Source organism: Mesitornis unicolor, unplaced genomic scaffold, assembly GCF_000695765.1.
Source record: "Mesitornis unicolor isolate BGI_N332 unplaced genomic scaffold, ASM69576v1 scaffold26432, whole genome shotgun sequence".
NCBI lineage: Eukaryota > Metazoa > Chordata > Aves > Mesitornithiformes > Mesitornithidae > Mesitornis > Mesitornis unicolor.
This window is the reverse complement of record NW_010170202.1, coordinates 1-13,495: the sequence shown is the minus strand read 5'-3', so window position 1 is coordinate 13,495 and position 13,495 is coordinate 1. Positions and strand designations below refer to the sequence as shown.

The 13,495-nt window shown below is 40.7% G+C and overlaps 1 protein-coding gene across 1 annotated transcript in view; it reads right to left on the bottom strand.

Annotated features, from left to right (window-relative positions):
• EFCC1 (EF-hand and coiled-coil domain containing 1) overlaps window positions 1-13,418 on the bottom strand; it is a 48,563-nt gene extending 35,145 nt beyond the window's left edge. The window contains exons 1-2 of the mRNA XM_010179624.1: window positions 13,371-13,418; window positions 11,620-12,026 (exon numbers count right to left, since the gene is read on the bottom strand). Coding sequence (XP_010177926.1) covers window positions 11,620-12,026; window positions 13,371-13,418 — 455 coding nt within the window. The remainder of the gene's footprint in view (window positions 1-11,619; window positions 12,027-13,370) is intronic.
• Window positions 13,419-13,495: the final 77 nt, after the last annotated feature.

Genomic DNA, 13,495 nt, shown 5'->3' with positions numbered 1-13,495 from the left:
CAGCGCAGAGATACAGTCTTTCTGACAATATAAGCTAAAAATGTTCTTACTTGTGGTTTTCTTACTCTTTTTCCTCTGTTAAAGGAATTAATTATCCCTGGGGACTTGTAGATAGTATTGGAAATTTAGCAGAGCTATGTACGTTCATTAATGGACACACAGCTCTTTCAGACTCAGGACCAGCTTCTCTCCAAACTTTTGCTTACACCAGTTCAAGTATTTTAATTTTTTCTTTTTTTTTTTTTGTTTGGCTGAATTAGGAATCTGATGAAAAAATGTTTTGCATCTAAGGAAACTGCCTCTTCAACATGAAATGAAATATTTCATTTTGGTTCCATTTCTTTTTTTATGTTTAAAATGGTATTCTGAAACTCAATTTAGCTACACTGTTTTAATGTCATTCAGATGACATTTTGAAAAATCAAAACTCTGCCACAAGAAAACATCCAGATAAAGGACCACAATTCTTCTGCTTTTCTTTTTATTTTCGTCTACATGAAATCTTGCCTTATGTAACCTAAACATGCAACTAGTTTAAACTGTTTCCCAACTATATTTTTGAAGGAAGAACTACTGAGCCCGAGTACTTTAACTGGGTCTAAATTAAATCGGAGCAGTTGCTGCAGGTGAATGTGGTCCATCTGTTTACCTCACTGATGCCAGATCTCTTGGGCCACAGAATTAAACCACTGTAAACAGCCCCCTTGACATCTCTCAGTAAAGAATATCTATGAGATCTGTACTTTTAAGGGTATGTGTATGGTGTGCAGTGTAAAATCACTTGAATTAATTCCAAAGAGCTGGTTTGTGCTGTGCAGCTCTGTGGCACTCGGACATGGGGTGCTCAGGATGCTGTGCTGATGCTGTGCCCTCAGCTCGAATGTGGGCTGGCTGGGGTTCAACACATTGATGCACCACAGATCCCAGGTGTACCCCCAGTTGTGTACATACTGTTGGAAATCTCACCTTTGGATATTTACTGACACAGAAATGGGCAGCATAACCTACTTCCCTGCAATTTTCATAAGCATCGGCTTGGCTTTGATTTGCTCATATTTCTGTCTTTTGTAATCTTCTGTGAAGCAGAGTGCTACTTAGACCTACCAGCTCCAGCAGTGTGAAAATATACTGTACTTGTACTCGTAGCTCGGCTTAAACCTGACAACATTCTGCTTTAAACTTGGCTGACCTCACCATATGCAGTTCCAGATACTTTTATGTTATGTGAACTAATGCCAAGGACATTGCTGGGGTCAAGCACAGAGAATAAAAGCAGAGCAGATGTGCTGCGAATACCAGATTTTTCAGTGTTATGATTAATGTGACATCATGAACCTTCTCTGAAACGTTCTGCTGTGAAAAGGGACTCTTCACAAAACAAAGCACAGGGCCTGGTTTTATTCTGTAGATTTATTGAAAGGTTTGAGGTCTCTCCACTGTAATCTGATTCCTAATGCTTGGCATCTCTTTTCTTGAAATGGATTATGTGTGAGGAGATGGCAAATTAGCACTTGAAGCTCAGGCACCCTTCAGGGAGCATTTTTTCCACAAACAAGGAGGGACTGCAATCACAGCCTCTACCCCTTGTTTTCCAAGTGGTTTTAAGAATGAAGCTGTGAAGGCTGAAGTTACTTGTTAGACAGAAGTAAATTTGTAAAGATGTGTCATGCTCAAACCTTGCATTTGATGTTTATTGTCCAACTATTTTCTTTATAAAGTATGTTCCTGTGTGAAGTGGCATTGGCGAACAGAATGCAGTCAGCACCCTGTAATACGGGTACTTGCAGTAATGACCAAGCCTCATTCCATGCTTTATGTTTTCAACCTTTGAAGTTGAGCTGCGACTTTGTAATACTTTAAGGACACATATACCTCTTAATTTTTATCATAATCTGTCAGATTTTTCAGATGGGCATTATGCAAAGCTATAAAAATGTATTAAAAAAAAACTCTGTAAATAACGACTAAAGCCAGCCTCTTAATATATCTTACAACTTTCAGGGTGCTTGCCTTGAGCACACAGATAGGTTCCACATCTGGAATTGTGGAAATTTCTCTATAATGGACTGAAGCAAATCCTTTGACCAGCTGATCCTCCTGCCCTTCCCATCCCCAAATCTGTCCGTGTTTGAGTTTCCAGTCTTGGATTATCTCAGACCATGAAGCTTTAAGATCAGATGCATTTACTTGAAGTTTTCCTTACAGTGCAGGGAAATCTTTTCTAGCTTTTTTCCTAGTTTGAGGGCAGCATTTTTCTTAGGCTGTTTCAGTGCCAACAGTTCTGAATATTTGAGATTCGGATTGCCAGGAAAATCTGGCAAATATAAGAAAAAAAAGTATCACAAAGATAATATCCTGAGTATCACAAAGAGAATACCCTAAGCCAAGCACTAGAGAGGCAAATATCAGTCTGGATCTTACTCATTCTGCTAAGCAGCCAGGCGAGATGCTGATAAAGTTGAAAAAAGGTACTGGTGAACAAAAGGAAGAGAGCAGTACAGTAAACATGGCCAGTGATTCAACGGGACTTCTGACTATGGTGAAAAGATGGGTAAACAGAACAAGCCCCAGCAAATATTTACAGTACTGCTAAGTAACTGTATCCCGTCACTGAAAATACAGAAATTGCCTATATTTTATTTTCTAACATCAATGACATGTATTAGCTCATCCCCAACCTGCTTAGTCCAGGCAGTTTTAAACACAGATTGACCGTCTACCTTGGTGTGAGTATCCCTGGCAGTGTCCAAAGTGATGTGATGGAATTTTAAATCTTTTGAACTTGCCTGTGACATCCTGAGGATGGGTTTAGTTTGGCTGGGGGTTTGCCTTATGACAAGCTCCCAGTGAAGTCATAGTCAACTGATTTTACTTTCTAGATACCTTCCCAGGTCTGCAGATAATTTAGTATTTATATTATGTAAAGGAGCTTTTTGAGAATATAAGTTAATGCTGAAATAAAATGGTTGCTTGTGCATCTGTTAATAGGCTGGATTAATTCCTTTATTGGGATGGCTAACTCTACTAGACAACCGGTTGAAGAAAGCTGCTGAAACAGAAGATATTTCTTGGAAATCAAAGGATAGGTTTGAGTGGGCTGGTCCCTCTAGCATTTCCAGATTTCATTATTCCATGCTGGTTTTCTGGTGCATAAATTAAAAAGGCTTTTTGTTGAGTTTTGTTTTTTAAGCATAACATACACAAATTTCCCTTGAACTATTCTAGAGCGACTTCACTCATATATCATTGTCAATTTGGGGATGTATTCAAGAGAGAAGGCCTCTTCCTCCCCTGCAGATCATTAATCCTACCATATTCTGAGAGCAGACTATTTTAGCAGAACAAATTAGTTTAATCCATTTGAAAACTTGGGTTGTCAGCATCTATCTCACAAACTACCTTGTCTATTTTCTATCCTGAAATGAAGAGAGATGAGGAGCAAAGACTAAATAATTGCTTCTTCCTGCCTTAGTAGAACACCTCTTCTCACTTTCATAAATTAATTTTCAAATCTATTAAGATAAGAAAAAATAAAATTTATTCCCTTTTTATTCCCCCAGCAGAATAGAAAGCTTAAAAGAAGGCAGATTTCTCTGCGTCTGAGTGCAGATGATCAGCAGTGTTTAATTTTCAAATTAACTTTTGTGAATCGACAGAAAAATTGACGTGCACTAAACCCACTTGAGATACAGGTGGCTGCTTTGTTTTAATTTTATCTCTGGAGGGGCTCAGTGGAGTCGTTGAATACTTTATACTAAATGTGTGTGAGTGCCTGACTGAAGCACTCTGGTCCTCTCAGGATCTTGCCCATGGTGTTTTTGCTTCAGATTTTTGTCAATAGCTTTCACATCCAGGAAAGTAAACACAGAAGCCCCAAGTCTGAGCCACAGGTCACACTTTGAGGTTATCTATCACTACTTGTCTGACAAAACTGACCTGAAGAAAAATTAAAATTTTTAAAATACTGCTCACTCTTCAAGGCATCTATAAGGGAGATGGGGCAAGCTTCCACTCTGTAAAAGGTTTACTACCCACTTATTTTCTTGTTACTCCTATAAGCAAAGGAATGCTGCTGCTGAATTCAATGGTTCTGATCACACGAGTGTACGAGCAGAGCACAGCACAGTGGGACCTTGTCGTGCAGACCTTTGAGTGAGGTGGGGAGAACTGCAGCGCTCTGGCAAGGGTCCTTTTGTGCACGTGCTCTTTTGCATAGAAGTGGCTACAAACTTGTCAGGTTTGCTTAAGCAACAAATGAGAGGCCAACTGCATGACAGTGTAGGCAACAGGTAATAGTCCTCCTGGCTCCCTAGGGAGGTTAGTAATGAGCTGTAACACTTTCTGACAGGAGGCTACGAACTCTTGGCTGGCGGATGTGTTTCTCTTGGTAATAAATAAAGGTTCTTTTTATGCAGCTCTCCTATGCTTATGTTAGTTGGCTTTTAGGTCAGTAGGTGCGTAGCTTCCAGTCTTGTCAGGCTGATATCTGCATTCCCAAAATAACCCCAATGCATTGAGTTTGCTGTGCTTCTATCTGAATGGAGTGGGATTTGAAGTGTCAAGGTCTGTCATATGGATGATATCAAGGTCAATGCAATTCTGAGGTCTATAAACTGTGCACAGCAGCAGTGATGTCCTGTCACTGGCGAGCGAAGCCTGCCATGCAGAAGGAACCTAGGCAGCTTTTATGGCAGCAAGAGACTTGCCGCTAATATTTGATACAGAAAGGTGCTGTACAGGAGCTCACCCAAGTAATCCAAAGGGTTGCAACCGAGGGCTACTTATGAACTAGGACCATTTCTGATTGATTTTGGTTCTTGCCATGACAGTGAGAAGGTGACTTTGTTCTGGGATGCACGCTTTCAAAGTGGCATAGACTCTGATTAGGTGTCCAGTCTTAAGAAATAGTTTGAAAGGAGTGGGGGAGTTAGGTGTTTTCTTCCATTTCAAGTTATTTTTGTGTATAAAATTAATCTTTGATTTTTGCCAGCATAAGACAAGATAGATAATATGCTGCATCACCTAGAAAGTTTGGGCAGTAAAAGGTGTCCATTTTCTAGAGGAAAGACTATAAAGCCAGCGAGGCATGATGCAGCTGGTCAGAGCAGCCAGATGAAGGAGGAAGGGGCACAACTGTCACTGTGGGGGTCCACCAAACCGCTGACTGAATTTCCAGGCACTAACTCAAGGGAGAGTACTTGAAGAAGCACTGACCACACACCTTCTGGGGGAAAAAGTAAGCTCTCTGCTATAGGAGGGGTTAGCATGATTCAAATTGTGCAGAGAAGAATAGGAGGAGACAGCTTTAAAAGGGAGCTGCATGTGTCAGATACTGTGTATTAGATGACCAAACTAACTCCTTTGGCTTGGACTGTCTTTTTGTTACTGCTGACTGCAACAGGGCTTGCAGTTTGCTTTAATCTCTCGGTCCCCAGGAAGGTATGTGCAAGGGGGCCTGTGAAGTGACGGCCACAGCGGGTTCAACAAATGGTGCCTGCTCAGAGCTGTGCGAGGAAGCCCGGGACACAGCAAAAGCACGTCCACCCCAGTGAATGGGCAGTGTCCACATGTGTGGCATTGCTATTATGCTCACAGTGATTTACTCCCAACACAGCAAATAAGGCAAGCAGGATGAAAAGGAGGATTTAGTGAGAAGCCAGGGAAAGTCTCCCAAGAATAAATGCTGTGTAACTAAGAGCCTAGAACTGAAAAAGGCCAGAGAACTGGCTACTTTTCCAACATCAGAATTAGCACGTAAACTACAAGCTTCCTTGACGATAAATGCACTTGCATTAATTACAATGGGTTTGAAGTAAAGGTTTTGCTGTTCTTATGAGAAGCAAGTATTATTCATGGTAAAAAGAACTGAAAGACTTCTTGCATTTGAAATAGAACAAGCCCTTCCCTAGAAAGAGATGCTATATGTTTTCATCAATGTCAAGTAATGTATTTAAATTGCTCTGTACAGTTCTTTTTACCATAATCACAGAATCATTAATGCTGGAAAAGACCTCTAAGATCAAGTCAAACCATCAACCCAACACCACTGTGCCCACTAAACCATGTCCTGAAGTGCCACATCTACACATGTTTTTGAACACCTCGAGGGATGATGACTCCACCACTTTTCTGGGCAGCCTCTTCCAGTGTTTGGCCACTCTTTCAGTAAGCAAATTTTTCCTAAACCTCCTGTGGCGCAACTTGAGGTCATTTCCCCTTGTCCTATCGCTAGTTACTTGGGAGAAGAGACAGATCCCCACCTTGCTACAACCTCCTTTCAGAGAGTTGTAGAGAGCAATAAGGTCTCCCCTCAGCCTCCTCTTCTCCAGGTTGATCACCCCACTCCCTCAGCTGCTCCTCATAAGATTTGTGCTCCAGATCCTTCACCAGTTTCGTTGCCCATCTATATACAATACCTTCCACTATCGCTTGTTGTGAAATCAAAATTTTCCTTCCAAGTGTCTCAAATGAGTAGGAATCTGATTTACTTGCTTAGCTCATGATTCTTCTATGACTAGAGACACACAAGTAGTCTAAGCTTCATGCCATGGGAACATATTCAACTGCTGCTGTTAACTTCTTAAGAAACTTAAAGTTCTATAGGTTTATGGCAGAATTCTACATATTAAATAGAAGAAAATACTGGTTACAAGCAGAATCAGAAAATAAAGTGAGATGACATCAGGTCATCTAGAACAATCTGCTTGAGTGCTTCTGCAGATGAGTCTCTGCAAAGTAACATTTTATTTTACTCTCCATGAGCTCAGTTCCCTGTCATCGTTCTTACTGACAGCCATCGGCCACTGCTCCCTGCCTGTCACTGCTCTTGTCCAAGGACATCCTTACTGTCTGTGGTTCTGTCCAGCCTTTCATGTAGTCCAGCACATGCACACCCACAGGCTTCACTCAGTTTTTGTGCCCTCTGAAATAAGTTGCCAAAATGCTCTTCACCTTCCAGCCACCAAGTAGCTGGTATTGATGACAGTAGTCAAGCAGAAAGTTGTCCATTTTCTTTATTTAATGTCTAATTTTTTTAAATAGAACAGTTCTAGGATGCCTAAATATAAAACATGCATTATCATTCAGATTGGAAATAACCTACTATATACGCTTTCTTTTGTGGATTACTGCTTCCTTCCTAGGGCTTTTCTTTCTTCACTTAACAGAGCTGATTCTGTATCAATTCGGAATATTTCCATATTGCTCTCCTGGTCTTGATTTATTGATTTGGATCTGTTTGGTCTATCTTGTTATATTTTACAGAGCAAATGATAACCTGAGAAATTATTGAAAAATAATTTCAGGACACTGTATCCTAAAAGAAAAGAAAAAATTCTCTACTTCCAATATAGGATAACCTAAATAATAGGTTTTTAGAAAAATTAACACTGAGTGACCTTATGAAAGAAATAAATGGAGGAAGTTACGGTAGAGGCCTCCATCTTCTTATTTGTAAGAGAACATGAGGGGATGAAACAAGCCTCTCTGCATTCCATGTAAAAAGGATTCCTACTCATTAACACATAAAAACGCTGATGGATAATTAAGTAATTTGGGAGACAGACCATGCATATGGGAAGAATTTTTGGTATTTTATGACCCCTTCCACTGACCTATGTAATTACTGTGCTGCTGGCTAACACAGCAACATAAAACCTCTGTGAACATCGCCATTATGAAGTCCATTCCCGTTCTAAATTACCTTTCTTTTCATTTGTTACCCAGGGATCAAAAAAACCGTTGTTAAATTCTGTTATTCCTTTCAATGCTATTAAAAAGAAAAAGAATCTGTAAAGTTTATTAAGTAATCAATTTCTAAGCCACCTACAATGTAGTATAGAAAACAGAGCCAACTTATATTTGGCAAGAACAATTTGTGTCAAACCAATCTAATTTCCTTTTCTGACAAGGAAAATGGCTGAATGGATAAAAAGAAGCAGATGTGACACTTTTATTATAGTCACATTTCTTATATGTGGCATTCTTATAAACACTACTTATAAATCATAGGACTATATTAGAATACATGGATGCTGTCACCCTGAGCTGGACCAAAACTTACTGGGGAAAAAAAAGGAGTTTAAGGAATAGCTGTTAATGATTTGCTCTTGGATAAGGAGAGTGTCTCAAGTGAAGGTTACTAGAAGCTGTCCTGGGACCTAGCCAGTGTGTTCATTTAGGCTTCCAGCTTTTGCAAAAGAGAAATTGCAAATGTATTGACACCAAGGTGGGAGGGAATTTCAGAAATTTGGAGGTTAGTCCCACTGTCATCTTGAGAAACTGCAGGAGGAGTCCAAAAACGGAAAAGTTGAGCTTCAGTAATAACAAATGAAAAGTCCTATACTTGGGAAAATGAAATCGAATGTACAAAAGGAGAATAACTCTCTGGGCAGCACTGCACAAAAAATGGGACTCACATAACTTCCTAAACTCTTCCATGTACTGACATTGTGAATTATGCAATTTTTATGTAATCCCAATGGTAAATGTAGTTTTCTTGTGATGTCTTTTTCCTCTGAAATGAATTTAACCCATGCTTTTCAGTCAGGAATTTACCTTTAAAGTCTCTGAGCTCACTTGTTAAGTTGACAAAGATTAAAAACTAAAAAATGAAAGACAGTACAAATTTCTAATGATGGAGAAAAGGGACAAAAACTGGTCATGTGCATCCAAGGTAGGAAGAACAGGATGTGCACCTTAAGACAAGAAGTATCTATAAACTATTTGGTCGCTTAGGTTGGCTTAGGAACCTGATAACGTGATAGGGACACCTCAAACTCCAGTAAAGTAACCTGTGTACTCAGAAAAAGTTCATGTCTAAGTCATACAAAATTCAGTTAGCAAACATTTACACGACGGCAACATTTTGCATTAAATTTGCAGGAATATGAATCTGTGGGCAGAAAAGGCAATTATAATTTAGGAAAACATTTAATCACTTGTAGGTACTTAAATACTTTTCTGAATAGATGTAAAGTATGTTGTTTCCTGAGTTAGGGATTATAATTTAAAGTCATTGTTGTGATTCCACATCTAAGTGATAGCAAGTGGGTGTAAGGTGAAGGTCTAGAAGTGGAATTTAGATGCTTAAAGAGCTTCAAAAATCTGAACCTAAAAGAAGAAACAATTTTCTTCACAGATATGAAAGTATAAATAGGAGCGGCATGTAAAACTCATAGGTTTTGTTCTTGAATATGATCCTCTCTGGAAGAAATTAGACTTTAGCTGGAGTGAAACAGTAGCATTCCAAGCCAGTTAAGGTGAATTGTCAGGAGATGTATCTGCAACCTTAAATGCTTTCTGCAGTATACACAAATTCCCACCCATTTCTCTCCACTGCTACCTTGCAGCATTAGACCTTGCCAAACCTAGATCCTGCTTACATGCTCACAAACTTTTCATGGTACCTGGACATGGAGAAAACTGCTCACTGGAGTACTAACTTAAATACACGCTGACTTAAATAACATCACGAGTAATACCCTTGCCAGCTGACAGTCTGAGAAGTCTGCGGGATATAGCAGCTGTCCCTCCAGCTCCATGCTTTGGCCAACTCATCAGCTTCCACTCAACATGCACTCCTAGCACCTCACCTAAACTACGCCCATGGGTTTTGGGCCTCTGCACAACAGGAGAAGATGATTCTCTAGGAGCAGAAGGACTTTTTGCCACCCACAGCATACACATAAGCAAATAACGCTGGTGTTAGGCTCTTTCACCACAGTAGTGCAGAGTCCTGCACTGCTTAACTATTTTCTGCCAGTTTGGGCTCCTCTGTGCCACACTGGAATATGTGGAATTATGGTCTTCCTTACACTGTGGACCATGACCACAGGCGTGCAAGTCACAATGGTCAGTAAGTGGCTCTGCAGTTAAGCTGTTTAAGCCTTGAACTGTATTACAGGGACAAGGACATGGAAGTGTTTCATGCCTAACAGAGAATCAAGTGCTGTTAAAAGGTCTTGCATGTGAAAGCTGGTCTGGTCCTGTGCTAAATGTGCCATGGGGCTAAAATGGGGTGTAGTTTCCAAGTGGTCAGTCTAGCACCATTCCTGAGCTTTACACTCACTTTAAATTAGCAATTAGCAATTTAAAAATAAGTATTACAGAGAAATATGATCTTACAAAGAAAGTATAATTTACATTTTTCAACTCACACTATTTGTTTTGATAACCCATGAAAGTCCCTGCTCTGCAAGGCCCAGCTGAAAAACAATTCTGCAGGACAAGAACTCATCTTAAGTCTTTGGTGTTCCTGCCAGGAAGATCTTGATAGACAAGGAGCACGATCTCTCTCAGCACTAAGAGTTGTACCATTCATAAATGACAGTCATTTTGGACATTATGTGCCCCCACGGTATTTTAAAAATCCTATAGATGTTTAAATAAATGCTTTTATCTTCTGCAACCATGCAGGTATCAACATACACAATGCCTACAGAAAGACACCGGATAAAATGATTATTTTTAGAATTTCCTCACTTCATAAACCAGTACAATAGCTATGATGCTACAAATAACTCACTATGAATTCTTCTTACAAGCAAACAGAGGAAGTGTAAGTTTAGGAAGAGACAAGGAGTTCAGAAGAGACAATATGTTAAACTCTGAGGTTTAGTATGGTTAGGAAAAATATAAATATTAGCTTTACTTTGGGTCAGTAAAAATATAAACAACATTTTATTCTATAAATCAATTTGAATCTTGGGCAGAATTGCCTGGCACTCAGTAACCATCAAGGAGCCCAAGTTTTGTCCAAGATAAAAAGCACAAAAGCAGTGAGCTATTAAATTTGTGACCAATTTTCTGAGCTTTGGAAACATATTTATGCAATTACAAAACTGGGGTTTAGTTGGATGATATATTTTTTGTTTGAGACTCCCACTTGATTATTTTATCAAGGCCAGGTTGGACGGGGCTTTCGGCAACCTGGTCTGGTGGAGGTGTCCCTGCCCATGGCAAGGGGGTTGGACTGGATGAGCTTTAAGGTCCCTTCCAACCTAGACCATTCTGTGATTCTGATTTTATGGTTTTAGGAAAGAGTTTTAGCTTTTCTCTTCTGCAGTATTGCATATTCTGCCAGCAAAGAAGCGATAAAGTCACAGCAGTTTAGAACTGCTGGCGGTGAGTTGGTTTTGTGTGTTTTTCTCCAATTCGTATGACAAGTTGAAGAGCTTTCATAAGAAATGGAGTGTCAGCCATCTGATCGCAGCTGGCTTTGTAAGTGTGACTTAAATAGCAGGAAATGTCTGAATTGGTATTAGGTAGTTAAGGTGAAAAAATAAGTGTGTTGGAAATGGTCTCTGAAGGACTGTCAGCAATTTCTTTTGGGGCTTTCTTGAAGCATTACTACATTGAGCCCTACTGCTGGGTGTCTGAGGAGTAACTTCAGCTCTCTGTAGATCAGCATCCTCCTATTGGCCTCCCTCCCACTGAATGGGCCTCATTCTGCTGTGGATCCCTACCAAGAAACTTAATAAGTAGCTCCTAATTTCCCTCTGGCTATATTTTAGAAGATGTATTTGAAGACACTTAATAAGCTACAACCAGTGATTTCCAAGCTAACTAGTGGTCCAATACTGTGATTTTACAGGCATTTTTTGATGGACTCAAACTTACCTATAGTGCTGCAATTCCAATTCTAGCTGCTGAATGTGTATTTGCAGATGTGGCACTTCGTTAGCTTTCACCTCTAGCTCCTTCACTTTGCCAAGACTGTTAAGGACAGCGTGTCTCGCCTCTTCAACCTTCTTCCTCATTTCTGCTTGTTCCCTCTTCAGGTTACGGTTGCAGTCTTCCAGATTGACCAGAGCTTCCTGAGAGCTCTTCAGCTCTCTTTCCAACTCTTGATTGAACCTGATTGCTTCTTCAATTTGCCCATCCCTGGAGCTCCGGATGAGTTCCACTTCCTTCAGGACACTTTGAAGACACTTGGTCTGGGAGTGGTTCTGCGTTAACGGTCCCTTACTCCCTATAACGCAGCTCCCCTCTTCTTTGCGGCTAGCATGGCTTTTCCGCAGTCCTACCTATAATGAACAGGAGGAGAAAGCAGGGAGAAATTAATGTATTTTAAAGCAACTGACATTTTAATCAAGACTGAAAATGACTGGATTGTGTTTTGTTGTTGTTTTGGGTTTTTTTAATGACATATGGTTGATCAGCAACTAATGACCTACTTACCTTTGCAAAATACAGAGACAGGGAAACAATCTCTGGAAAGTAGTTTTAAATACATATCTATAAATTTAACTTTAAAGCTACTCATTAAAGTTGAAAGTTAGGTTATTGGACACGTTTCTTTACAGCTTTAATGTCATTACTATAGTCTGTCGTCAAAAGGCAGAACACTACTTGTACTCTGAAAAACAGTATTTCCAGTTATGTTTTGAAAGTCGTGTTCTGTAGAAGTGAAGAGAGAGCAGCTGGTGGGGGTCTGGAGCTCTAACCTTTGTCCTGATGCTTTCTTGGGCCTTTGGTGACTTTGTGTTGCTTCTGGCTTCCTTCCACTTTTCAAATGAAAGTGGTAAAACTGGCTTTCACCTGCCACGCTGGACATTGTGAAGATGGACAGGCAGCTAATGCCAGTGGAAGTGTCACACGTGGAGCAGAGCTCCAAGCGCTTGGTTAGCGTTAAACCCAGCCTGACCACACAAGTGAACTCAGCTCTCCAGTGCTTTGCCTTTCTATGCTAGCTCATGCCAGAATAGGTTAACTACTGTTAAGCATGTCTGTGTTTCACTTGAGCCAGTACAGCAGAAACGGAAACCAGCCCCAGGATTAATGGGGCTCTGCAGAGAAGCTGGAGACCACTCATCAGCTCATCTGCAAAACTGGCTCCAACTCTGAATCCTCATCACCACACTCCTGAAGAAAACACACTTCTAATGTTTCTGAGGCAAAGCTCACAGGCATTTATGACTGAGCCATCACATATGCTTGCACAGTTAATAATCCAAAAGTTCTTTCAAGTTTGCTTTGTAAAAAACCCATAACGGCGCATAACTGGTATATCACTGACTGAACGCATATGCAATAGAAAAAGCAGCACTATAGACTTAGGTTTGTTAAACTGACATCTTCTACAATTTTAGCAGGGTGGTTTTCAGTGCATCCTTTATATAGTGACACACTGGTGTCACATCATTTCTTCTTGGAGACTATGTAACTAACCTTTGCTAAAAAGTTACCGCTGAAGACGGAACAGCAACCCAGGTCTCCGCCACACTCCTTTTATAAAATCTGGGGGCGGAGAGCTTATTAACGCTGTATTTTGTCCAGAGCAGCATCTTTCCCAAACTCCTTTCTAACCAAGGGTAAGTTGAGCCGCAGCCCCGGCAGCGGCCGGGGGCAGTGCCGGGCCACGCACTTACCTGCAGGGCCAGGCAGCGGGCGTCGCTGCTCTGCAGGGCAGCCCGCATGTCCTCCACCAGCTCCCGCAGGCTGCTGTTCTCCTCCTCCAGCTTGGCGATGCGGTCCTCGGCCCGCTCCAGCGCCA